This window comes from Equus quagga, chromosome 18, assembly GCF_021613505.1.
Source record: "Equus quagga isolate Etosha38 chromosome 18, UCLA_HA_Equagga_1.0, whole genome shotgun sequence".
NCBI lineage: Eukaryota > Metazoa > Chordata > Mammalia > Perissodactyla > Equidae > Equus > Equus quagga.
In genome coordinates this window covers 3681567-3707379 of record NC_060284.1, presented here as the reverse complement: position 1 = coordinate 3707379, position 25813 = coordinate 3681567, and the positions used below count along the sequence as shown (strand labels likewise).

At 40.1% G+C, this 25813-nt stretch overlaps 1 protein-coding gene across 1 annotated transcript in view; it reads right to left on the bottom strand.

Annotated features, from left to right (window-relative positions):
* Positions 1-25813, bottom strand: part of CACHD1 (cache domain containing 1) — a 196321-nt gene that overhangs the window by 102340 nt on the left and 68168 nt on the right. Inside the window, exon 2 of the mRNA XM_046645106.1 lies at positions 17782-17844. Coding sequence (XP_046501062.1) covers positions 17782-17844 — 63 coding nt within the window. The remainder of the gene's footprint in view (positions 1-17781; positions 17845-25813) is intronic.

Here is a 25813-nt window from a genome sequence, read left to right as displayed (position 1 = left end):
TTGAAGACTGGCCTTGGATATCTGACACCAAGTTGAGTCCAGAGGATGGCCTGACAACATAGGAGGCAGGAGCACTCATCTCTCCTCTCCCACCTTCAAGCGAGGAAGCCAGCTGGGAACACGCTTATCTTAGCGGATAGAAAAGGCACTTCTTGGCTTTCCTTTCAAGATACTTGAGTAGTGGCCAAGCAGCCCCGGCGATCTAAGGGCCTTTACGATGCAGGCATAAGAGCTCTAAGTACTAAGACAGAAGCACAAGTTTTCTGTTTTTTTGTAATTAGGAGAAACAACAACACACACAGATCACTCAGATGAGGTGCAAACGCTGGATGCTAGCAGGAAACGCACTGCTATTAAGACTTGCTAGAAACAACAACAAAAAGTAATGTTTCCCATGTGGGTTCCAAACCAGAGAGACGAGGACATGTGCCTCAACCACAACAATTTTATGGGATCCCTCTCTGAACTATTCTGTGTGTTCCCTTGCCAAGCGGCATCTGATACCCTCCTCGAACTCACAGCTGGACTTAGGAAGGCCCCTCATCCCCTTCGAATCACAGGGAGGACGGCAAGCAGAAGAACCATGGCGGATCTGCTCTCCATCCGCTGTTGCTTTCCATGGGATTCACTGCTAACGCCTTCCCGTGGAGGGTGGTACCAGACACCGGTGTCAGCAGATGTGACAGCGACACTTCATGACTTTGCAGAGAAACCAGCGTGTACTTTGCAGCATATCAAAGGCTTAAAGGCTGCTTAAGGAACAACAAGGCATGGGTGTGAAAGCCCATGAACGGCTATTTCAGCATGATTCCTACCTGCCCACAGTCTTCTAATGTTAAAATAAAGCGGTAATTCTTGGTAAGCTTCCAATTTTATCACACCACGTGTTACCTCATGGGTCCAGATTTTCAAACTGTTTGGCCAGTTCAGGAGTTCTTGATATTAGCAGCAATTGATTCCCTCACATCAGTACCACAGGTACCTCCTGGTGCACCAAGGAATACATTAAGGATGACCTGGCCCCTGCTCTTCAGTTTGGCGCCAGGTTTTAGATGTACTGAGTTGAGTTTCTGTTGACACGTTCTGCCAGCGCAGATGATCTGCGGTTATTTTATTTCTCTAGCAGGAACAGCAATTTTGGGTGCAGGATGAAGCTGCGCGGGAGGGGACTTGGAGAAATCTTGGTTGCTAGCTTCTCATCAGCATTTCCGAGTACTATCCAACCTCGAGATGTCGGAAACGTGGTAAAGTGGGCTGGTTTCTATTTTTAGTGGAATATTGGCTTCTCACGAGGAAGTCTGCCTGGCTTTTAGAATGAGGACTCCAATCTATTCCCTTCCAGTTAAATGAAGCTTTGAGTGTCTGAGTGAAAAGCCCAGGCCCATACTTTTCAAGAGTCTGCTTCACAGAAAGAAGAGCTTTGCACGCATGGGTTGCAGAGTTCTGGGAGAGCTGACGTTCCAGCTGGAGCGGGGAGAGACGCACATCACGGTGGTAGCTCACAGGTCTTGGCCTGCCCTGCCCCACAGGCCGCCCCCGCCCCTCTGCCAGCTGCGGCCTCTTCTCTCCAGCTTTGCCTGCCTGCAACACCCTCTTCTCCCCTGACTCCAGCCCCTCCATTTCTTCCCTTACAAAGAGTGGGAACACAAAGTGTGAGTATTAAGGGAACAAGGAAATGGACTATTCTGGGTTTTTGCCAAAACAACACAAAAAAACCTGTAACCAGAATTTTCAAGCTTTAAATACTAGTATGTGGTCGTGGTGGAAGATACAGAGATTTTCATTTTCTGTCATTGGTATAGGTATATATATACAAATGTAACAATGAACATCATGTTATAAACATGTGCACAGAGTACAAGTCATATCTGTAAACAATAGATATATAGTGCATTTTTATGCGTCCAGAGAGAGCATAACACAGTTTACAGGAGAGGGTATGTATGTAAGCAGGATTATGTCAGCCTCTCCACACCAGGCACACACGTTGGCTAACGTACAAGACATACCCGTGAAGTCAGCTGGTCTATATTTAGTACAGGAATTAAACCTTTCATGCATGCACACACACATATTTTAACTTCCAAATATATACAAGCATACAGAACAAATGCTGCATATATATTTTCCTAAAAATAAGAACGAGATAGTTAGATACTTCAAATCTGAAATTGCTGTTTCTTAAGTAGTGAGAGAGGGTCTGTCATGCTGCCTCCTCTCTCCTGACCCATCTAGCTTTTCCCCCAAGAAGCTGGCTGAGCAGTTGTCCAAGGCTCCTCGATGACTGTCAAAGCTTCGTGTCGGAGGAGAGCCTGGGAGCTCTGCGAGGTAGGGGAGGGTTTGCTACGCTCTACAGAGAAGATGCTCTAACAAAAGCTTCACCGACCACAGTTCTAGACTAAGAACGGCAAAGAGCGATCAACCTCTGCGTGTGTGACAGGGGACCCTCGCTATGCTATGCCTTAGTCTGCCATGAGCCCAACAGCTGCAGCTTTTCACTCAATTAGCTAAAAGTCCTTACTTAGGGGATACTTATTTACCAAAAAACCCCAACAAAACAAAACAATCCACAGTTCCACAGAAATTGCACAATGACATAAATTAAAACCAACTGCCTTAAGGTTATGTTAATAATGGAATAGTGATGAATTGTGAAAAAAACCAAAAGACTCTTCTCTTTAAATAAATCAAAGACTTCATTTATTTTTACATCTTGTTTATGTTCCTGCAGGATGATCCCTTAGTAAGAGAACGCTCTTCCTCATCAGGCTCAAGTTATAAGCTTGAGATTTATTAGAGTTAATAGGCTTGTTGCTAACAGCACAGAAGGCACCCCGTTCACTGTTTTGACCTGTTAACCGAGCGTTTAAACTCCATCTCTTGCTCATTTAGCAGCTGGGTTTTCATCATAGTACTTACAATGTTTAGACAGATTATTTATCTTACTTTGGTTGACGTGTAACACCTTCAGGAGAGAATAAACCACCTTCCTTTTAAAAATTGAAAACATATAGAAGAACTGGCAGCAGAAAAAGCACGAAAGGCAACAAAGCACAGTGGTCAAGAAGGTGAGTTTTAGAGATAGACCATGTTGATTAAAATCTGGTCCTATCATCTAATTCAAGGATGATTTGGGAAAATTACCTAACATTTTCGAGTCTCAATTTCCTCAACTCTAAGACAGGGAGAGGAATTGTATTTGTATCAGAGGGTCACAGTAAAAACTAAATGAGATAACTCAGGAGAAGCAATATTTGTTAAATGAACACAAACCATCACATCAAATAAATAATCTTTCCCAAAATGCAACACAATCTAGGTACATACTAGTTCTTGCACCCATCCCCCATTTGTTAGAATTCTAGAAAAACATACATAATTTGAACATAATCGCCAAAAATACTGCCACCCTAGACAGGATCCACAGTCCTTAAGACCACCATTCTGCCTCTGATAAATGCCCAAAGCGGGGATTCCTGTCCTTCGGGGCATCACCTGCGAGAGATTAGCAAGAGAAACCGAATATAGGAACATGTCTCCTGTAACTTAACTACGTCCTTGGGAGAAGCTCTTTGTTTCTCATCCTCCAGGCCAAGTACCTAGTCGGTCAGTCCTCACCCAGTGTTTCCTGAGTTCATCAGGTGCCTTCCCCTCACCAGGTATGTTTCCGAATCACCCCCCAGAGAGACCACGCTCCATCTTACCCATTCAGCCCCAGTATCCATAACGTGCCACAGTGTGAATTATCCTGATGTGATCCCTGCACCCAGGAGTTTACACTCGCAGTCCCTCTTCCGAGGGAACCTAACTTTTAATGTTAGAAGAGGTAACAAACACCGCAAATTTTCTCTTTGCTATAAAACCATTTATTTAATGTTTTCTTACCTCTTTCAAAGTTGAAGGAGTATCCTCGAATCACAATATTTTTTCATTTCTTTTAAAAATAAATTCAAATTCAACGTGCACGATTTTCTTTTGGAAAGCAGCATGATATAGTGTAATGGTTTGTCAATCTTTCCTTTTTTAAAGTGATAGACCATTTAAAAAAAATAAAATCTCATATGAAGGTTGTATCAAATTAAGTAAGGTGAATTATATCAAACAAGTAAGGTGAATTGCTGAGGAGGAAACGGAGAGAAAAAGGACAGATCCTGGTCCTTTACATTCCATAACCACCTTGTAGGACACCTTCCTCATGGCTTAGGGAATGAAATGTTGAAAATATAGAGCGGAGCACTGAGTCTAAATTCACTTGAACTCAAAATCAGGTTCTCCAACCTCTTAGTCGGTGGTCTCGCACAAGACACTCTTTGTGCACAACTTTCTGTGACAGTAAACCTCATAGAGATGCTTCTGGGGATCATTACTTCTTGCAGCAAATAGTTACTGAGTACCTGCCAGAGGCTACAGGGAGACACTGTTTCACGGTGCTGAGGGCACACCAAGGAATGAAATAGACAAACTCTCTGCCCTCACAGAGCTTATATTCTATTAGGAAAGATACACAACGAAAAAAATAAATGCATATGTAAGTCCCAGGTGAAAAATTATAAGGAGATAAATAAAGTAGAGAAAGTGTTAAGAAGTAAAGAGGGGTGTAATTAATAAAACTTATAAATGGGTGGTCAAGGAGGGCCTCACTGAGAGGCAGTGCTGAGCCAAGGCTGAAAGGATGTAAGGGAACAAGCCACGTGGCGATATGAGAATAGATTTAAGAACAATGCCTACTTAATAATAAATATTCGATAAACGATGCTAATTACTACCACAGCCAAGACAATATAAACAAGGAAAGCACAAAAGCAGGATTAAAAATCCTGTCTCTGCCACTTGACCAAACCTCACTGAGACATAGTTCTCTTACATGGAAAAATGGAATAGTAATACCTGCACTTTTTTGCAATATCATTAGAGGATAAAATGAGAAAATATACACGGAAACACTAAGAAAACAAATACAGAACCACATAAATACTACAACTATCACATCCCCTCTTCTACTATCTTCCCAAAATGACAGACCACCATTCCACCTTATTAATAAGGCATCCAATGATGTGATAGGTAGCCCAGGAAGAGGGTTTCCAAGATAAAAATTAACTTCTCTTTTGGGGTCAGACCAAGAAGAGTAAGAGCTGAAACAGACCGAGAATGAATTCCAATCAAGGAAACCTAAACGCAACCAGCTAAACTTGCTGGGGCTCTGGTTTGAGAGAACAGTCATCTGTTTGCTCTGGTCCTTGGCTGATTCATGATAAATTTCCCATCTGGGCGGCTTCCATTCCTCTCCACCTTTCTTTGCCTCCTACAGATTTAGTGCCTTTTGTTCATTTATTCAACAAACATTTAATGAATCCGTACAATAAACACAGAGCCAAGTGCAGATTTGGGTAAGGGGGTAAACTAAACCAGGACTCAGCCTCAACAAATCCCATGGGGACAGATGGGGGAAAGGTTGGGGGCACAGAAAGAATGGAATCCATCCACACTGCCTCCAGGATTCCTCTGGTCTGAACAAGTCTGAGCCTCAAACATACTTCACTAGGTAATTGTAAACAAAAGGAGAGCCTTCAGGCTACCACCACACTAGCTTACACTTGGCAGGGCAACCCCAAAACAAATCCAGATTCTGGAAATATGAATATTGAGGAGCAAGAGTAACTCCAGACATTTTTTCCAACAAATATTTACTAAATGCCTACCTAGTACCAAGCACAAGGAGCCAGAATTCAAAGATAAGATTCCTAAGGGCTCGGTGGTCCCGCACCTCCTCCTCTTGTCTAACCATTGTCCCTTTTCTCCCTGAGGTCCAGTGCACAGTTCAACAACATAACCAAACTTTCCTACAGCGGAGAGTTTCTGGAAGTAGAAATACACTAGTAATACAAACGCAAAGCCAATATAAATCCCATATACAGTCTTTCATTTCTCAACTAGCATGACTTCTATTTAAAGCTTCCACTAGTGTCTTTTCCAGGGTCTACCTGTGGTCATTCTGTCTTGGAAATTCTCCTTCTAAAGTTTACAGATCTTTCGTTCTAGGCCTTATCTACGAGGATTAAATAAACTAAGAATAGTAATCATACTCTATACCTTTCTGTTCTAAAAGCAGATCACACAAAATACCATAAGCCTACTCTGTGCCAGTCATATAACCTTGCAAACAATCTTTCAAGATAGACCATTATCCTCACTTTACAGAGGAAATTGATGCAGACACTGAAAGGTGATATTTATATCATGCCAAAAATCAAACAGATGGTAAGTGGTGAATCCTGCGTGCAACTCAAGTTTTCCATATCAAAAGATGAGGCTCTTCATGTTATAAACTACTGTGACCTCAATAAAATAGAAATAAATGAATAAATTAAAAAAAAAAAGATGAAGCTCTTTAGTTCTCTATCCCAAGCAACTCTCACAAGCGGGCTGGCCAAAAAACAGATGGAGAGAAGTTTCCTAACCTTTCTGGCCTTGTACCCATGGTCTCCGAGGTCCCTTCCAGCTCTAAAATTCTAAGACACCACACTAGTTAGGACTGATTATCTACATTTTAGCACATAACGTGCTCTCTCTCCACGATTGACTCTCTATTCCTCACCTCTTTGAAGAAAGAGTTATTTTGTACTTATGGGGCCACATGTAAATTGTTCTGCAGAATATCTTTCTTCTTCTATGAATAAAAGGATATAATTTTGTATAAAACCTATATCTTGCTTCTCACATGGATCCTAATCCACTGCTTTGACCTAGTCCAAATTTCTAATTGAGGCTTTCAGTTTATACTTAGGTAAATAAATAATCTGGAGTATCAGCATCTGTTAAATATCAATTTCTTATAAAACCAATATGCCTCTCCTTTACTATGTCTCAGTGAATGGTACTTGATGACAAAAAACATCACATTTAAGAATTTTCAGGTAAAATTGTATCAAATAACAATTTGTGAAAATAATTAAGAAAACCTAGACTTCTATGAGAATGTATTTTAAAGGCTGGAGTGTTTTGAAACGCCTTTGGGGTCAGAAAAATTCTTAGATCCCTAACTATACATGTGTGGGGTAAACTACCTCTAAAGATAAACAATGAGCTGAGAAGTGAGTGTTGAACAAGAGACAGATTAGCAGTTTGAGTCCAGTCAACTTAACTGTTGCTAAAACAAACAAAGAAACAAATCAACACTCCTCACAGGACTACAGAGAAACCAAAGTTTCTTTTACGATCTCAAGAATACAGCTCCAATTTTTTTCTTACATATGAAGAAAAAGTAGTGTGACCAATTTTCAAGAGAAAAGACAATAAACAGAGATCAACTTCAAATACTGGCAGATGTTAGAACACGCAGACAGGATTCTAAACCAGCTGTTACAACTATGCTCAAGGATACAAAGGAAAATATGCTTCCAATGAACGAAAAGAGAAATGTCTCAGAAAAATACAATCTGTTAAAAAGAAACAAATAGAAATCCTAGAGCTTAAAAACGCAATATCTGAAATTTAAAAACTAGATCTGGAGAGTTTGACAGTAAATTAGAGATAACGGAAGTGAACTTAACGATAGATCAATAAAAACTGTCTACTCTGAAGGTCAGAGGGGAAAAAAATGTTTAAAAATAAAAGAGGAGAGGAGAAGAGGGCACCATCTCAGAAACTTGTAGCAAAACAACAAAGGATCTAGCACACATGTAATCAGGAGAATGAAGGAGAAAAAATATTTGAAGAGACAATGGTCAAGAAGTCCCCAAATTTGATGAAAGACATAAATTTACAGATTCAGAAAGCTCAACACCAAGGAGATAAATATAAAGACTGCCGTGTCTAGACAGTCATAGCCAAAGTGCTGCAAATCAAAGATACAGAGAAAAATCTTGAAAGCAGCCGTGGGTGGGAGGGAGGGGTGACACTGAACACAGTAACAACAACTTTAACTGACTTTTCATCAGAAACTATGGAGCCCAGCACACAGTGGAACATCATTAATGCATTAAAAGATTAAAAAAAAAAAAAAAACCCCAACCCTATCAACCCAGAACTCAATCTCAAGCAAAAGCATCTTTTAAAAGAAAAGGCAAAATAGTGACATTTTCCAAAATAACAAGACACTGAAAGAATCTGTCAGCAGAAAACCTGCACTATGAGTAAATAAATATTAAAGGAAACTCTTTAGGCTCAATATCAATTGATTATCTTTAGAAAGAAACGAAAATCATTGGAAATGGCAAGTACAGAAGATTTACTTTTAATTAATTTATTAAATTCATAAGACAGTTTAAAGTAAGGGCTGTAACATTCTCTTGTGTACTTTGTAATAGATATAACTCTAGCATAAAGGAGTTATGGACCTTAACGGACCAGAAATGGACCTATAAGTTTGCCAAGGTTCTAGATTTTACAAGAAGTGGCAGAAGATTAACTATAAATAGACTGTAACAGGGTGTATTATTGTAATTTGTAGAATATATACTTAAATATATGTAAAGGAACATAACTAAAAAAACCAAAATAGATTAACATGAAATTCAAAAAAATTCAAAAATCCAAAAGAAGGTGACAAAAGAGAAACTAAAACAAAAAAAGAGAGAGAGGAAAAGGGAAAAGAAATAATACAATGGTAGACCCAAATCCAACATTCCAAACTAAATATTCATTAACTCAATACTCCCAGTTAAAAGACAGAAATTGTTAGAATAGTTTAAAAAAAGTTTCAACTATATTCTGTCTATAAGAGACACTTTTAACAACAGAGACATTGAAAATAAATGCTTGTGAAAAGACATATCATGCAAATAGTAAGCACAGAAAGGCCAGAATGGCTATATTAACATCAGGTAAAACAGACTTCAAGGAAACAGCATTATCATCAGAGATAAAGAATGCCATTTCATAATGTCATAATTAACAGCTCGTCAGGAAGACCTAACAGTATTAAATGTGTACATGCTCAATAATAAAGCCTCAAAATACATGAGGCCAAAATGGACAGAATTAAAGGGAAAAATATACAATTCTACCATTACAATTGAAGATATTAACACTCCTCTCAGCAAAAGATGGAATTAGACAAAATAAACATCAGCCCCAAAATAAGAGATCTAAACTATCAATCAGCTTAACTTTATGGTTATATAAAGAATGCAATAACCAACAAATGCAGGAGACATTCTTCTCAAGTTCACACGTATATTCACCAAGATAAATTATATGCTGGCCCATAAAACCCAGGTTTCAATAAATTAAGAAGGACTGAAATCATATAGAACATGTTCTCTGGCCATTTAATGGAATTAAATTAGAAATTAGTAACAATAAGATGTCTAAGAAGACCCCAAATGTTTAGGAAATTGGACAGCACACTTCGAAGTGGTCAAAGAAAAAAATCACAGAGAAATTAGAAAATATTTAAAAACTGAATGATAATGAAAATATATGCCACCAAACTTTGTGGGATGTAACTACAGCAGTGCTTAGAAGGAAAAAAGAAAGGTGTAAAAATCAAGGACCTAAAATTCCAACTTAAGAAAGCAAAAGGGCAAAATTAACCTAAAATACAAGGAAGGAAAAAATAAAGAGCATAAATTTGTGAAAGAGAAAATGAGAGAAAATTAACGAAGGCAAACTCAAGTTTTGAAAAACTGGTGATCAATGATTTGCTTTCCCATTCATTCTCTCTCTCTCTCTCATTCTCTCTTGGTCTAGTTTATCCACTTTATTGATTTTTTTCAAAGAATCAGCATTTTGTTTTATCGATTTTTCTCTGTTCTTCTTCTGGCCTAAAGATACTAAAACGATAATAAAAATATTATACATACCTTTATACCAACAAATTTGACAACTTAAATGAAAGAGACAAATTTCTTGGTAAAAAATAACCAACTTACCAAAATTGACACAAAATAAACAGAAAATCTGAAAAAAAAAGAAAACCAAAAAACTCCCAGAAAACCCAAAAACCTATAGCGTTTAAAGAAATTGGAGATCGAAAACCTGTCCACAAAGACGACTCGAGGTCCAAAAGGTGCTCTGGTGAATTCTACCAAACATCTAAGGAAGGAAAACACCAACCTTCTCCTTCAGAAAATAAAGTGGGAGGGAATTTTTCCAAACTAATCTTAGACAGCCAATGCCCTAAAAACAAAAAGCGGTAAGTGATAAGGAAAAAGAAGAAAAAAATAGAACAAGATACAGGAAGATCAGGAGTTTGGGGGCGGGGCGGGCCGTGGTTTTAAACACAGTGGTCACCTATTTTAGAAGGTGACATTTGAGGAAAGACTTGAAGAAGGTGAGGGCCCATGGAAAGACATGTCAGGACAACGCCAGTGCAAAGGCCCTAAGACAGCAAGGTGCCAAGAAACAGCAAGGAGGCAAGCGTGGGGTCCTACAGGCCCAGGTCAGGAAAGTTTGTCAAGGAAGATGGAAGGGATCGACTGTTCATACTAATGCTAGTCAGATACAGCGAGGACCCTGGATTCGGCAAAGTGGAGGTCACTGGTGAAGGTTTCAGAGAGAATGGGAGAATGGGGTCCAGAGAGTACAGACACCTCTTGTGATGGGCTGTGGCTTAAAGGGAGAGAAAGAAATGGGACAGCAGTTGGAGAGGGAAGTGTGGTCAAGGGTTTATCTAAAATAGGAGAGCAGCATGTTGGATCGGATCCTGACGAGAGAAAAACTGATAGCGCAGAAGAGAGGAAGAGGAGAGCTCGAGGAAGGCCCCGGGCCCAGAGTCAGGTGGGTCTCACACACGAGCAGTTCTCACACCACCCCGCCCATTCCAAAAGAATGCCACCGTCTGCTAAAATCAGTGGCTGCCATCAATCAAGTTTAGGAAACACGGCTTTCATTATGAAAACATGCTTGGCACTTCACTGAATAAATTATTAAACATAAATAATTACCAGAGCATTTGAGAAAAAGTTAGAGGCTCTGATTCCTTTAGTGACGCAATCAAACACCCTAAGAAGCTCTTCCTCCTTTTGTTCCTTCTGCACTGTTTTATGTTCGATGGACCATGTTTGGCCATCTCCTGGGGCATTTGATTAAAAGTTTATTTTTCTTGATTCGGGTTAATTTCAGGGAATGCCCTTATGTGCTCACACACCTTAATTTCTTAAAGTATTCAAAAATGGAGTCGACGGGAGGCGTTGCACACAAGATGTGTGCATGGGATTTTTACTTTCCTGAGGCTGTTGCCATAGTTTTTTGGCAGCAAAACCACATATACTGAACTAATTAAAGATTTAAAACACATTGTTAGGCAATTTAGAACCACACTCTGAAGGTTAATTTAAAAGAAATAATGAGAAAAAGCCAAGCAAAGTCTATACCATACAGAGTTTTGTGGTAAGAGTCAAGAATCACAAAATGGTTTTTATTACTTTTAATTACTTTGCTCCCTAACCAGAAGATATTAATGACACGTTAGATTTACTGCCAAGTTATATAGCATGCACAAGGCACATCCAACTCTCCATGAGACTTGATTAGTAAGGAGGGAGGGCAAGAACCCATGGGGCTCTAGTTTTCATGACCCCAAAGGAGAAATGATGGACTGAAAACTCAGGTCAGGATTTCAGATGCTATGAAATACACAAAACCTGCATAAAGAAGTGGTCCCTTTCCACGCAAAGATTGTGAGCTCAAGTTAAAAACATAGGTCAATAATCTCCTTTGATTCACTAACCTGTTTTTGGCTTATCCAACAAGTCTTAAAAGCAATTATAACTGTTCTTACAATTGTTAAGAGGCTCGTGTCCTGAATGAGAACCAAAATCACCATCAGGGGCACTGAGCCGCCAAACAAGGTAAAAGCAGGAAATCTGGGAAATAATCCAGGGCCCAACCCTGCTTTCTCCCTGAGAATGTGAGCAGTCTGGAGATCGTGAGGTTCCACAGGGCACCAGGGTTGGGAGATAAACCACAGGGCTTGGCCAAGATGGGAAATCTAATAGGAGACACTGCATAAAACCGTAACCCAAAGAGCTGTACAGTCAGGATAATGGTGGAGTCGGAGAGGACAGCCAGGTCACTAGGAAGACTCTTAAAGACACTTGGAACCTTCAAAACATACTCTAAATAACTAATACATCAAAGAAGAAACGATAATCAAAATTAGAATATACCCAAAACTAAACAATAAAAATAATACATTTCATGGGGGGCCACTACTACCCTAATTGTGTAATATTGTTCTGGAGGCTAGTGTAACAAGACCGAGAAGAAAGATACAAGAATTAGAGAGAACCAAAACTGTCTTATTTGCATATATAAATATTTATATAGAAAACCCAAAAGAATCCACAGGTAAATTATTAGATCTAATATGAGAACTTAAGAAGCTAACTAGCTACAAAAAAACTATATAAAACTCAAACTGCAACAGTTAGAGAATTACAGTTTTTAAAGATACTATTTATAGTATAAGGAAAAAATCTAGAACTGAATCCCACATGCATGGATATTCAAGTCTTTTATGAACAAAATTACAAAACTATGCTAACAGACATTGTAGGAGTACTAAGCGAATGGAGAGATGTACGACATTAGTAAAGATATTCTCTCCAAATTGATCTATAGACTCACTGTAATGTCAATTAAAATCCCAATAGGGTTTTCTTTCAGAATTGGACAAGCTAATTCACAAATTCATACGTAAGAGTAAAGGGTCTAAAATTCTAATGTAAGAACAAAGAGCCACAGATGCTCTCAAGAAAGATAAATGAAGGGAATGGTGCTACCCCACCAGAAATGTGGTACCGGGGCATAGCGACAGACAGGGACCTAGGAAACCACATCCAACTCGCACATACATGGAAACTTGACTAATGACAAAGAGGACACTGAAAACAAACAAACAAAAAGAGACCGTTTAGTAGATAGTGCTAGAACATTTGGAAATACAGATGGGGAAGAAAAAGAAATTGGATACCTACTTCACATCCAATCCCAAAATCAATTCCAGGTGGATAAAAGTCTTAAATGAGAAAGGTGAAAGTTTTAGAAGATTATATAGAAGAACATCTTTATGTCTTTGGGGTAGAAAATAATTTCTTTAACAAAACACAGAAAGCAGAACCCAAAAAGGAAAAGGTTGATTTAAAAAACAGACTCTATTAAAAGGAAAAAAAATTCTTTAAGAGATATCATAAAGAAAGTGCAAAGAAAAGCCACAAGTTGGGAGAATATATTTAGGAAACACAAATCTGCCAGGGAATCTAATATGGTGACCACTGGCCACATGTGGCTATTTTAATTTAAATTAAACAAAATTTGAAATTTAATTACCCTGTAGCTCTAGCCACATGTGACTAGTGGCTGCTTGATTAGCAACAATATGGAACATCTCCATCATCGCAGAAAGTTCTCTTGGACAGCACTGACCTAGAACATGTACAGATTTTTAAACTTCTAAAGTAAATAGGAAATGCAATTTAAAGAGTGGAGAAAGGGCATTAATAGACGTTTTACAGAAAAAAACACCAAAATGTACCATAAACATCTAAAAATTCATTTCAACTTCATTAGTAATCAAAGTAAAACAAATTATACTCATTAGATAGCATTTCTAACACCTCAAATTGGTCAAAGATTTAAAATCATTAATATGAAGGATTGAAGAAGATACAGACCAGCAAACTCCTAACACACTGTCTGCAGGAGGGTAACCCACGACCACCACTGCGGAAGGAGTTCGGCATCATGCAGCCTCCTGGAGCACTCTGCTACCCAGCAAGTCCACCCCAGAGAAGGGATTCTCCACCTGAACTGGACAGTCCCTCTCCCCGCCTGGGGCATCTGAAAGTTGTGTAGATGGGCTGGCCCTGTGGCCGAGTGGTTAAGTTTGCGTGCTCTGCTTCAGCGGCCCAACGTTCGGATCCTGGACGCGGACATGGCACCGCTCATCAGGCCATGCTGAGGCAGCGTCCCACATGCCACAACTAGAAGGACCTGCAACTAGAATATACAACCATGTACTGGGGGGCTTTGGGGAGGTGGAGGGAGAGAAGAAGAAGAAAAAAAAGAAGATTGGCAACAGACGTTAGCTCAGGTGCCAATCTGAAAAAAAAAAAACAGAAAATTTTGTGGAGACACACACAGACACAGACACACACACACAGACACACACAGACACACACACCCACACACGTACACACACACCCACACATACCAGCATTTAATTTGCAGAGACCAGGGGTAATGTTCCTGCAATTAAAAGAATTATTCCGCCTAAACTATGCACCAGGAGATATGAACAAAAATAAAAAATTAAAACACTAGACACAACCCAAAACATTACCAACAGAAAAATGGATACATAAGTTGCATTTAGTGGAATGCCAGAGAACTGAAAATAAACGCATCTCAGCTACAGATATCAACACAGGTGATTCTAAGGGATCTAATGCCGAGGGAAAACAGCAAGACACAGGGATACAAACAGCATACTTAAAATTTACACAAAGAACAAAAATTGTCAATCTAAACAATGAAGTTGGGGTGAAACATATATAAAACAAACACACACACACAAGCAAAGAAATGGCTAACAGAAAATCAGGATGGTTATCTCCAGGAGAAGGAGGGGGTGCCCCTGGGAGTGGCACACCGGGGCTTTCTAAGAACTGCTAATGCTTCCCTTCTTCAGATGGGCAGTAGCTTGAGATGTTCATTTTAACATATGTTTATCCATATGTTTTTTATATACTCTTTACATGTTTTATAAATTTCATAATATTTTAAAAAGCCAGCCTCATTACTCATTAGCTAGGATCCTTGGCCTTTCTAAACTTGGTTAATAAAAGTGACTCCACCTGCCTTCTGCACTTGTTCTGAAGTTCAAGGGAGATAACGCGTGTGCACGTGTGAGTGGATGTGCTGGGGACAGTTTACCGAATAGGAAAAGTAAGAGGGAAGCAGTTCCCCACCGAGTTCACCCTGGGTACCGTCCAGGATCACAGGGCCCAGAGTTCCTGTGCAGTCATTAATCAAGTCAAGAAGATGTGAGGCGTGTGTTTTCTCACCATAACATGGGGCTAACTCCTGTCTGATTCCACCCACAGGAGTATCAGACTATTGAAGTGAAAGCAAAGTATTCAGTAAATATGCAAACACAAGCTTTTTTACTGTTGTTATCGCTAGAGTGGCCAGAGGAGGCAGAGGGTCTGCAAATCATGCCACAGGAGATGAAATTATTCAGGGCCTGTGTATTTTAAAATTAGGCTAAATGATAATAATAATGACAGGATAATAATTATCTCCAAACACTGGATGCAAAAGAGGCATAAAGTCTGTTTGTTCAGGGTTCTCCCAGAGGGCAGGGTGGAGAGACTGGAGTAAATTTAAAAGTACATTCCGGGTCCATATAATAGAGAACTTTTTTTTTTTCTTTTTTTTACAATCAGAGGGAGACACAGAACTGACCACCAGATAATTCTCCTTCATTTGAATTATTCAGATAAAGATAGAGTTTAGCAGAGAGTCTTGTTCTGGATGAAAATACCAATTTTTAAAACAAACTCTGTTAAAATAAAAATACAGAGGGGCTAGCCTGGTGGTGTTGTGGTTAAGTTTGCATGCTCCACTTTGGTGGCCTGGGGTTTGCACGTTCAGATCCTGGGCACAGACCTATGCACTGCTCAACAGGCCATGCTGTGGCAGCGTCTCATATACAAAGCAGAGGAAGAATGGCATGGATGTTAGCTCAGGACCAATCTTCCTCAAGCAAAAAGAGGAAGATCGGCAACAGATGTTAGCTCAGGACCAATCTTCCTCACCAAAAAATAAATTAATAAAATAAAAATACAGATAATATAACCTTGTGTCAATTTTTTTTGGGGGGGGGGGAGGAAGATTTGCCCTGAGCTAACTAACATCTGTGCCAATCTTCCTCTATTTTGTGGGTGAGTCACCACCACAGCACAGCCACCGTTGAATGGTGTAGATGCAGGAACCAAACCCAGGCTTCCAAAGCTGAGTGTGCCGAAGTTAACTACCAGGCCACAGGGCTGTCCCCTCCAACTTATTTTGAAAACTAGCTCTCCTACTTAATAGTCATGAGACCACGGGGAACTTATTTTAGCTCCTGGAGCTTTGGTTTCCTCTTCTGTAGGAAAGACACCATCTTTCCTTCAAGGTTATTTGCAAAAGTCAACGTGATAAGACATTGAAGTTGCCTAGCACCAGTGTCCCGTAAGCGCTCGATAGGCTGCTATAATTTTTAAAAAATTGTCACTGCAGGCTGCCAAACTCGTTCACAGCTAGAAAAATAAAGCAGTGACATCAGTCTAAGAAAACAAGGTAACTTTCACATTTGAAAGTATCTGTTACTTCAAGAAAAGCAGCAAACTAATATCGCTAGGTCAGTTCCTTCAAAACGTTATCAAGTGGCTTCTGGTCTCCCAAAAAAGTTTCCTCGAACGTGCTTTGTGTAGCAATCTCCCCCCACCTCCATAAAAACCCTTTTAAACTTCATGACTCGAAAGCACTTTCCAGTCTGGGGGAATACAAATAAAACGGAAACTATGCAGATAAGACTTGATACGGCAAACCACACCACATTCACTCTAACTTAAGGTCGTTAGTTTTTAAAAATATCTAACGCTAAGGAAAAGAGTACACACATAACTGCTTACATCCTCTAAATTTAACCTGCAGAAACCAGTAAAAAATGTTAATGTCTATAAACAGGAAATGACGAACTTCAAGATTAAACACAGAAATTTTATTATAAATAAATAACTATCCTATAACTTCACTCTAATGACACTTGCAAAGCTTTTTCCTCTGGTATAGCACTTTTGAAGTTCAGATCAAGTCAAGCTGTTTTCCATGAATAAAATAAAGGCGGCATCTCAGAGAGTTTAAATTATTACGTGTTTTTACCAGACTTATCTTTTTATTCACTGGAAGCACTCTGCTACACTCTGGTTTTCAGCTTTGTCCTGTTTTTCACTTAAGTTTCCAACCTAGTCTCAAATTACCAGTTGACAGTCACCTAGGGTAATGAAGTTGGTGGATTAGCTGAAATCAAAACCAAGAACCCTCTTTACCACCCTTCTTCTCAAGCACAGATCAATTATTTATGACCAAGTTCACCAACACTGTGTTTTAATTTAGGAAGCAGTCCATTTGAAGTGAGCTATAAATAAATAGAATCTGGCCTCAGAACTTCTTGACCCCACAGAGCACTGAAAGCAGAGGGGAAGAAAGAAAGAATATAAGAGGAAAGAAAAATACAGAACACAATGAGCCAAGACCCACTGAGCTGCGTCTAGGCCAGAACCTTCCACATAAAGGATTTCATTTCTTCGCAGTTAATTCGACGTCACTTCACTTAATTCTCACGACCTCAGAAGGCAGATCTTATATTCCCCTTATCTAAGACTGGGAAATTGCAGCTCACAAAGGCTAAATTGCTTACCGGGGTCACAGAGCAAGTAGGAAAAGCAGATTTTGACCTGAAGTTTGTCTGATTCCAAAGCCTTTTTCCCCCATCAGATGAAACTTCTAATATTTTAAAATTTGAGCAGTTTAGGAGTTGGCAAAACAACAAAAAGGAATTAAATACTACTTCCAAAGTATAACACAAATAGCAGAAAACCATCCATACAACCATTATTTTGACTTCCTGCAAGAACTTGACGTGTGAGGTTGTCACCAATATGCTTAAGATGTGTATGAAATCACATCCACAGGACGACAGGAAACCTCCTGTGGCAATCGCCTGGAGAGAGAATGAAGCCACATCCAAGATCAAGACAAAGAGAAAGTCAAGTACCAGGGACCCCTTACCTGCTGCACTTCACTCTCTCCATTTGAGATCTTCTCAGTGTAAACAAAGGAGTTGAATATCCGCTGTAACAGAGAGGAAATGAACAAATGTTAATGTTTTCCAAATAAGACAGCCACGTTCTGTAAGAGTGTGTGTGTGAATAATTTGTTTGCAACACAAAAAGAATCAAGCAGAAAAAATTTAATTAAGATACAGTTATTTTACACAGAGAAATCCAAGTATCAGCCGACGTCAACCACACATGTATGAGCAATAGCCAGGAACTTCAGCGCTGAAATAAACCAGATGTTACACTACATTTTTCATTTTCAAAAATACATTTAATTACAGATTTCCGGAGCCCATGCCATTTTATCCGACTGGTATAATCTGACAAAGTTGTGTTTCTCATTTAAGTCCTGCACTGCCTGAATGCTGTAATTGTTTACAGACACTACAATCTAATGTAATAAAGCTCTTTAAAGAGGATTCTTTCCATATTCTCTCATGTTCCTGTCCAACCAGTACCTACCTATCCAGTATTATCCACCACCTTCGTTACCCAAGCACCCGCTCAGGAGAGTAACCGAATAGGGCTTGCCAAATATGTGTGGCCTTAGAGAAGATCCAGTTCTTACATGTCAGGAAATATGACAGCTGTGCCAAGACATTAGTCCAAACTGCGCACACAAGCACACACATTCTTCCACTGGTCTCTGCCGAGCTGGTCCCCACTCCTCCATACACTGCCTGCATTTAAAACATCTCTGCAGACTTGTGACTTGACCCAACTCTACGGTTACTACCATTACTGAGCAATCACAAGAGATTAACATAGAACAAAACCCCCAAAATGAAAATCCAAGATATCTATCTGTTATAGGCGCAGAAAAGAAAAAAAAGCAGCAGCCTCATCATTTATCCTAAAACTTGAAAGATACTACTGGAACTCTCCCGATGAGTAAGGAGTCAGACCTGGAGATGTCAGCCAAAATTTCCTTTTTTCCTTTCTATCCTCCTGCCAAGGGTTTGTCAGCATCTGGGACAGCTTCCCAGACAGCCTAACACACCTGCGTGGTTGTGGTGAGGCAGAGGAGCGCCAAGTTCATCAAGCGCTGTGCAAACGAAGGAAGATCAAGGGGCTGGGGGAGGGGAAAGGGAAGCAAACAAACTTGGGAAGGATTGGGATGAAATGCGATGGAATTACAGTCTGGAAAATTATGATTATGAATTTTCATAATTTTCCAATGTGCCTCATTCATTCATTCAACAGATGTTTATTTTCTCTTTCCTAAAAAATGGCTCTGCTGATAGAAAAGGTACAGATTTCTCTACCTTTGTTGATAATGGTGATAATGATGTTGGCTACTATTTATCAAAGGCTGACCACGAGGCAGACACTATTCTAGGCATGTTACATCTATTTACTGACTCGAGTCTCATGAACCACCTTTGTGACAGACACTGTTATCTCCATTATATAGATAGGAAAACGGAGGCATATTTACCGAGTGCCCAGAGCAACGCACACATCATACTGCATGTGCGCATCTCATTTAATCGTTGTGAGAAAATTGCTGCAGCTCCAAAGATGAAAAACTAAGACCCTAGGAAGTTAGAGAACTTACCCAAAGTCATTTGGCAAGGCGAGAACTTGACCCCAGGCAGTATGACTCCAGATCCGGTGCTCCTAACTCTACTGTCTCATGATCATGCTACATGATTGTTTGACACACATAACAAACACCCCTTGTCAGCAGCTAACACTCAAACACAATGCAGATCAACAATCACTCATAAGGTTCTGAAAACCAAAAGTTTTGCGTAACACATTTGTTGGCAAAATATGACATGATCTGAACTTATTCAGCAGTAAATCCCAACTTGAACTGACGTGTATTTATAATCTTTATTAAGCCACTTCATGTGAATATTCATTCTGAGGCAGATGTATTAATGTGTCTGACTACAGGGTTCTGCTCCCCATCTCCCTGGGGGGTGTTCTTCATCTCAGGGCATCAGGACTTTGAATCCGGAAACACTCTTTTGGAAAAGGGATTACAAACCTCTGTTCCTACAACTCTCCGTTCCCAGTTTTCTGGTCTACGCCTTAGTTCCCTTGATTATAAGGCTTTTAGAGGCTGGCTCAATGTCACTGCCACCTACACACTCCCAGACCATAGCCTATATTTTTATACAATTTGATTTTCAAAAACTTGCTCAGTATCAAGAGTACACTTTTATTAAAAACGAACATAATTCATGTGTCTGCCGATCTGGATGATGTGATCAATTCCTTATTTCGTTTCTGGCAGTGCTATTCCAGTAGACACATTATGTGTCCTACCCTGGAAGGTGCTCCCCAAAGAGGTGAATGATGGACAAGGCATGAACTAGTCCTGGGAGCAAACCCAAACCACCCAGCTCCAGCCAACACCCACCAGGGCCAAACCCACCCAAGAACATCAGATCCTTCCTTCTCCTTTGTGTTAAAAGAACAGTGAATTTCAGCAATAACAAGGAATATAGGCCCGGGAGGACACATGAGGCTGTGTCTTGGTCCCTATTTTACTCATTTATCTTCTTAACAATTATTGACAATGATTGTTAATACTTTTATGTAGATCTTTTTATGGCTTGTAAGCATTTCTATATTGTCTACACCCAACAAATGTGAGTGTGTCAAAGAAAATTTAAAAAGAGAGGTTTTAGATGACAAGCATTGGGGATTCTGCAGACTACCTATTTTATACGACCCTCTCACTGCCCTGGAAGTGACCTGGTAGGGTCACTGGGGCCACCACCAAAGCAAACAATGTTCTGCCCCTCTTCTCCCTCTGGGGTGAGGGTGTCAGCGAGGGGCCAGAAGACTGTGGACATGTAACTCAGAACCAGATAGGTCAGCCAGCCATGTCTGAAGCAAGGTTACAGCTTCAGGCTGACGTGAGTGCACAGCTCTCAGGGTGCACTGAGCGCCCACTCTGCTCTAGGTCAATGGACAGGAATCGTCTTTCTCAGAATGCAGGGCCTGCCAAGCTCAGCTCTCAAAGGCTTAGGCTGGTACTTTTACAGTTTACAATTTCACATAAATGATCACATTTCACCCCCACAACAACTTTGGTAGCAGGCAGGGCAGGGACCTGAAACCGATTTTACAGATTAAAAACCATGGCTCCAAAGTTAGAAAATGTGTCACAGGTAAAAGAAATTCAAGTGCCGAGCTCTCAACCGAGGTCTTGAGTTGAAAACAGGTATTGCTGGGTTGGCCCTGTGGCGCAGTGGTTAACGTCGTGCCCTCTGCCTAGATTTGCCCCAGGTTTGTAGGTTCAAATCCAGGGCGTGGACCTACACAGCGCTCATCAGTCAAGCTGTGGTGGTGTCCCACATGCAAAATGGAGGAAGACTGGCACAGATGTTAGCTCAGGGACAATCTTCCTCTCACACACGCACAAAAACCCCCCCAAAAAACAACAAAAGAAACCACCCCAGGCATTGCCTTTAGCAAAGCTATTAAACACATTTATTCATATCTTTTGTTCAGGATAGTCTAGGAATCCTGATACCTGCATGTAGAAAAAAATGAAGATTTGAGTTTTTTCTATCCATTTTAAAGAAGCTATACTATGCTGGCATAACCTTATACATATGGCCAATGTCAGGAGTAATTAGGAGTCCCAGACAGAGGACTTATTTTTTATTACTTTCTATCGCTACGTGAAACTGTGAAAGGAATAGAATACAAGGTTTTGTTTTTGATCTGAGAGCCAAGAATTCCAAATGATATACCTAGCTGACATTCTGGTGACCTCAGAGTAGTTTCTCGGTTGTTAGAGGACATGAAAAACGGAAACGGAAATGAAAAGATTTCCTAAAACTTGAAAATGACGAGCGAACCCAGAGGTCGGGCTGTCCGGCCCCTCGGGGTGACTTCTCTGTCCCAGGGTGAGGGGATGGGAGGGCAGCTGGGCATTCTACATTCTATTTCGAGTTGTCACTTTCCCTTAGCACAGTCCCCTGGAGGCCCAAAGGAATTCCAGAAATCTGAGCTCTTAATTTGAGCACAACCTGGGGGGATCCTCAAGTCACTCTTGGCGTACAATTCTCTGAAAGTAATGGCAAAGACATGGCCCATGCTGGCCCACCACTCTTTCTTGTTCTCCTCAAATGCTGAAACTGAAAAAACACTTTATTGTAGGGTGGAAAGATCAATTGAAATGTGTGGAGGAGTTTTAAAAAGTTATTTCAAGCAGAAATATTTCACTGAAAGCCTCTTTATTAAATTCCACAATCAAAAGAAAACGAGATGTCCTATTCTTATGCCATGAGAACTGAGAGCTCTGATCTAAAAAGACAAAATGGACCTTTCTCTCATTAATACACACACTCTGGAAAACTGGCAGTACCTTCTACAGTTAATCATATGTACATCCTACGACCCAACCCAGCAGTTCCCATCCCTGGCATATACGGAGCAGAAACACGTTCATATGTTTATGCAAAGAAAAGCGTAAGAACGTTCATAGCAGCACCACTCAGAATAGCCCCAACCTGGAAAACATCCAAATGCCTATCAGCAACAGAATAGACAAATTGTGCTGTATTCACACAGTGGAATATTCGGAGACAAGAATGAACACACAATTGCAACATGCATCAACATGATGGCTCTCACAAACACAATATTGATAAAAAAAAAAAAAAAGCCAGATGCTAGGACATGAAGTGTATAATTCTAATTACATCAAGTTCAAAAGTAGACAAAACTCATCTGTGCTGCCAGAAGTCAGGACAGCGGTTACCCTTTGTGGGCGAGTGGCGTGCTCAAACGTTCTCTTTCTTGATATGGGTGCTGGTTGCAGGGCTGGGTTCACCTTCGTGAGAACTCATCAAGCTGTAGTGCACTTTCCTGCATGGATGCTATACTTCAATCAATTTCCTTTAAACATACATTCTGGACAGTCTGTTTAAAATAAACCCGAGTCAAATGTTTTCACATGTTTCATTAAACTATGCATTAAATTTTAAAAAGGACAAGAGTCCATTAACCGGGCTATTATAAATACTCAAAGAAAAATCTACATCCCACTCAGTAATCCAGAAGAAACTGGGACTTCAGCACCTGCAGAATCACCTGTCAATGCACAGAGATCTCCTGAGCCTTTCCTGAGGCCACATATTAATTGCTCCCTCACACTTGAAGAGCATAACGTTACTTACTTCTTCAGCTTCTCATCCAATGTTACTGTACCAACCTGAATTTCCAGCAAGAAAAAAGGTGTCTTTATCCGAGTTTCATCCAACCTGGGTGCTCTAAACCCATATAACACAATTTAAGCTAATCTCCTCTTTGCATATTCCATTCTTTTATTCTCTAAGCACCGCCCCCCTCAAGAGGAGGGTCAACTCAAATAAAGTAGGACTTAGAGTCACCCAACAATTGAATACAGCTCCCCCCCAGCTCTATTGCAAGAGGCGGAAAAAAAAGACATTCTGCCGTGTGTATGCCTGTGTGTGTGAGTGCATACGTGTGTAGCCTGCTTCCCCCCACCTCGTAAGGGCTGCACCTCAGTCCTGCCCAGTCCCCACTGCCCACTCCACTGACTCCCCCTCCCTCCTGGCCATCTCCTTCCCTCCCAAGTGTCTCCAGTTAATTGAGCCTGCTTAACAGATGGCAAGAGAATTCCAGCTTGCTGGAACCGCAACAACTCCATGAGTGTTTAATAAGATGGTCAGTTGAGACAGCTGGCCCACCTTCACTCCTCCAACAGCTCTGCCAAATTTTAACTATTTAAATGAGTGGTATAACACAATACCACAGCGGACAAACAAATACCTCTACAAGCCTAATGAGATTCTGTTGGTCTCCCTCCCTGATCTTTGCTAAGGAAATGCAGGACTGAATTTTTATTCAAAAGCTTATCCTCTTGATGTTTACAGGTCTCTGTGGCAAGCCAATTTGGCTGACAATTCACTAATAGCTTCATTCTGCTCTGGATCTCTTCCTATGATTGTAGGAATGGTGGCCAAAGGGGAGGAAAATGTTGATCACCACAGTTATCAAGCAGTTGACTGACATTAGCCATGAAAAGAGAAAGTGCTGTCATTAAAAAACTCCAACTACTGGTCAGGGAATTAATGGCAACTTAATTTACGTGTTTCAGGAGAGAAAACACATGCATGACTTTATTCTCCCCTAAGCACACCCCATGAATAATCTTTACTAGGTTTTAAGGGATCCCTCCTGCCCAGATTACACACAGTCTGATTTTTACCAGACTATTTAACTTAACAATGTTAAACTCGTGAAAGGTCCAGAAAAATGGTATTCTCTGAGGAGGCTCATCACGCTGCATTCTGAGGTCATAAATCTGGTGCTATAAAGCTCAGACATCTTTTTAAATCTCTAAACTTGTTCATTCTGGATACAGGTGGTTCAAGAAAACAGTTTAAGAAGATTAGAAAAAGTTACCTCTAAAAAAAAATTTGAAAGTAATCTAAATGTCCAACAATAGGGGACTAATTAAATTACTCTTCCATCAAAAATATATTGTGTAGCTATTAAAAGTATGTTTACAATAATTTTTGTCATTGTTAAAAGCAGCATTAAAATATACAAATAATATTCTAATTATACGTGTGTGTGGGGATACATTACACATAATAACCTTACTGTGATTCAGGTGCTTTATAACACATGATCTCATTTAACATTCACAACAACCCCTCATAGTAGTTACTATGTCCTCATTTTACAGATGAGGAAACTGAGGTTCTGAGAGGTTAACTTGCCCAAAGTTGCCAGGAGTAAGTAAGTGGCCAAGTCTGGATGAGAAATTTGTCTTACTTCAAAGTTTATTTATAGTTCTTTATGTAAACACTACCTTAATAGAGAAAACTTATGTAAAACCTAGAAAGTGACCAAAAGTGTAACAGGGCTTGCCTGGGAATAACAAATCCAGAATATATTTTCTTTCCTTCTCTCTCCCTCCAAATCTCAAAATTGAACACGGATTTTCTCTATAAGGGATAGACAACCCTTTTTCAAAAAGTTGTCACACTCAGAAATAAAGGGCATGCATTCAGAGTTACAACTAAATTCTACACAGAACCATTTGCACTGGATCATCATTTTGCGAGCTTTCAGAGGAAAAGGTAAATGCAGTGGCTTACGTTTGATTCTCCCTACAAAAATCGGATCTCTGAACAGCACAGTGACTTGCAAGAAACAGCGCTATTCCAGGTTCATGACAAAGGGAAATGCTTAGGTACTGAAAAATCATGGCATAGGAAGAGGCCTAGATGAGGAATTTAAAACAAAACCTGTTAGTACACAATAGTCGACCTTGTGCAAATGGTACCCAGGCACTCATGTCCCGGCCCAACCAACTTCCTGATTTTGTCTTAAGGTTGCTATATATAAAAATGATAACAGCTATCGCTTATAGAGTGCTTACTATCTGTCTGGCACTAGGTACTTTACATATGTTAACTCACAAATGTGAAGATGAATTTATTTATTTAGTTAGTTAGTTTGAAGGTATGCTTTTTGGTGAGGAAGATTGGCCCTGAGCTAACATCTGTTGCCAATCCTTCTCTTTTTTTTTTTCCTCCCCAAAGCCCCAGTACATAGCTGTATATCCTAGCTGTAAGTCCTTCCAGCTCTTCTATATGGGACGCCACCACAGCTCGGCTTGATGAGCAGTGCTAGGTCTGTGTCCAGGATCTGAACCAGCGAATCCCAGGCCACCAAAGCAGAGTGAGTGAGCTTAACCACTACTCCACCCGGCCAGCCCCTAAAGATGAATTTATACAGAGGGCACTAAAAACATCAGGGAAGTATTTCACACACCATTATGATAGTTATTCAGTCTATGATAGTTCTTCTATTCTTAGTCTCTTCCATTATCGTTAGTCTATCAAGAATATTCTCTTAATGATAGCTATTCTATGATAGTTGGAGGTAGGGGGAGAGCAAAAATACCTGTATAGATATTTCTCAACCGAAGTCCCATCTCATTCTGAAAAACCTCCCACCAAGGGTAACTGCTTCCT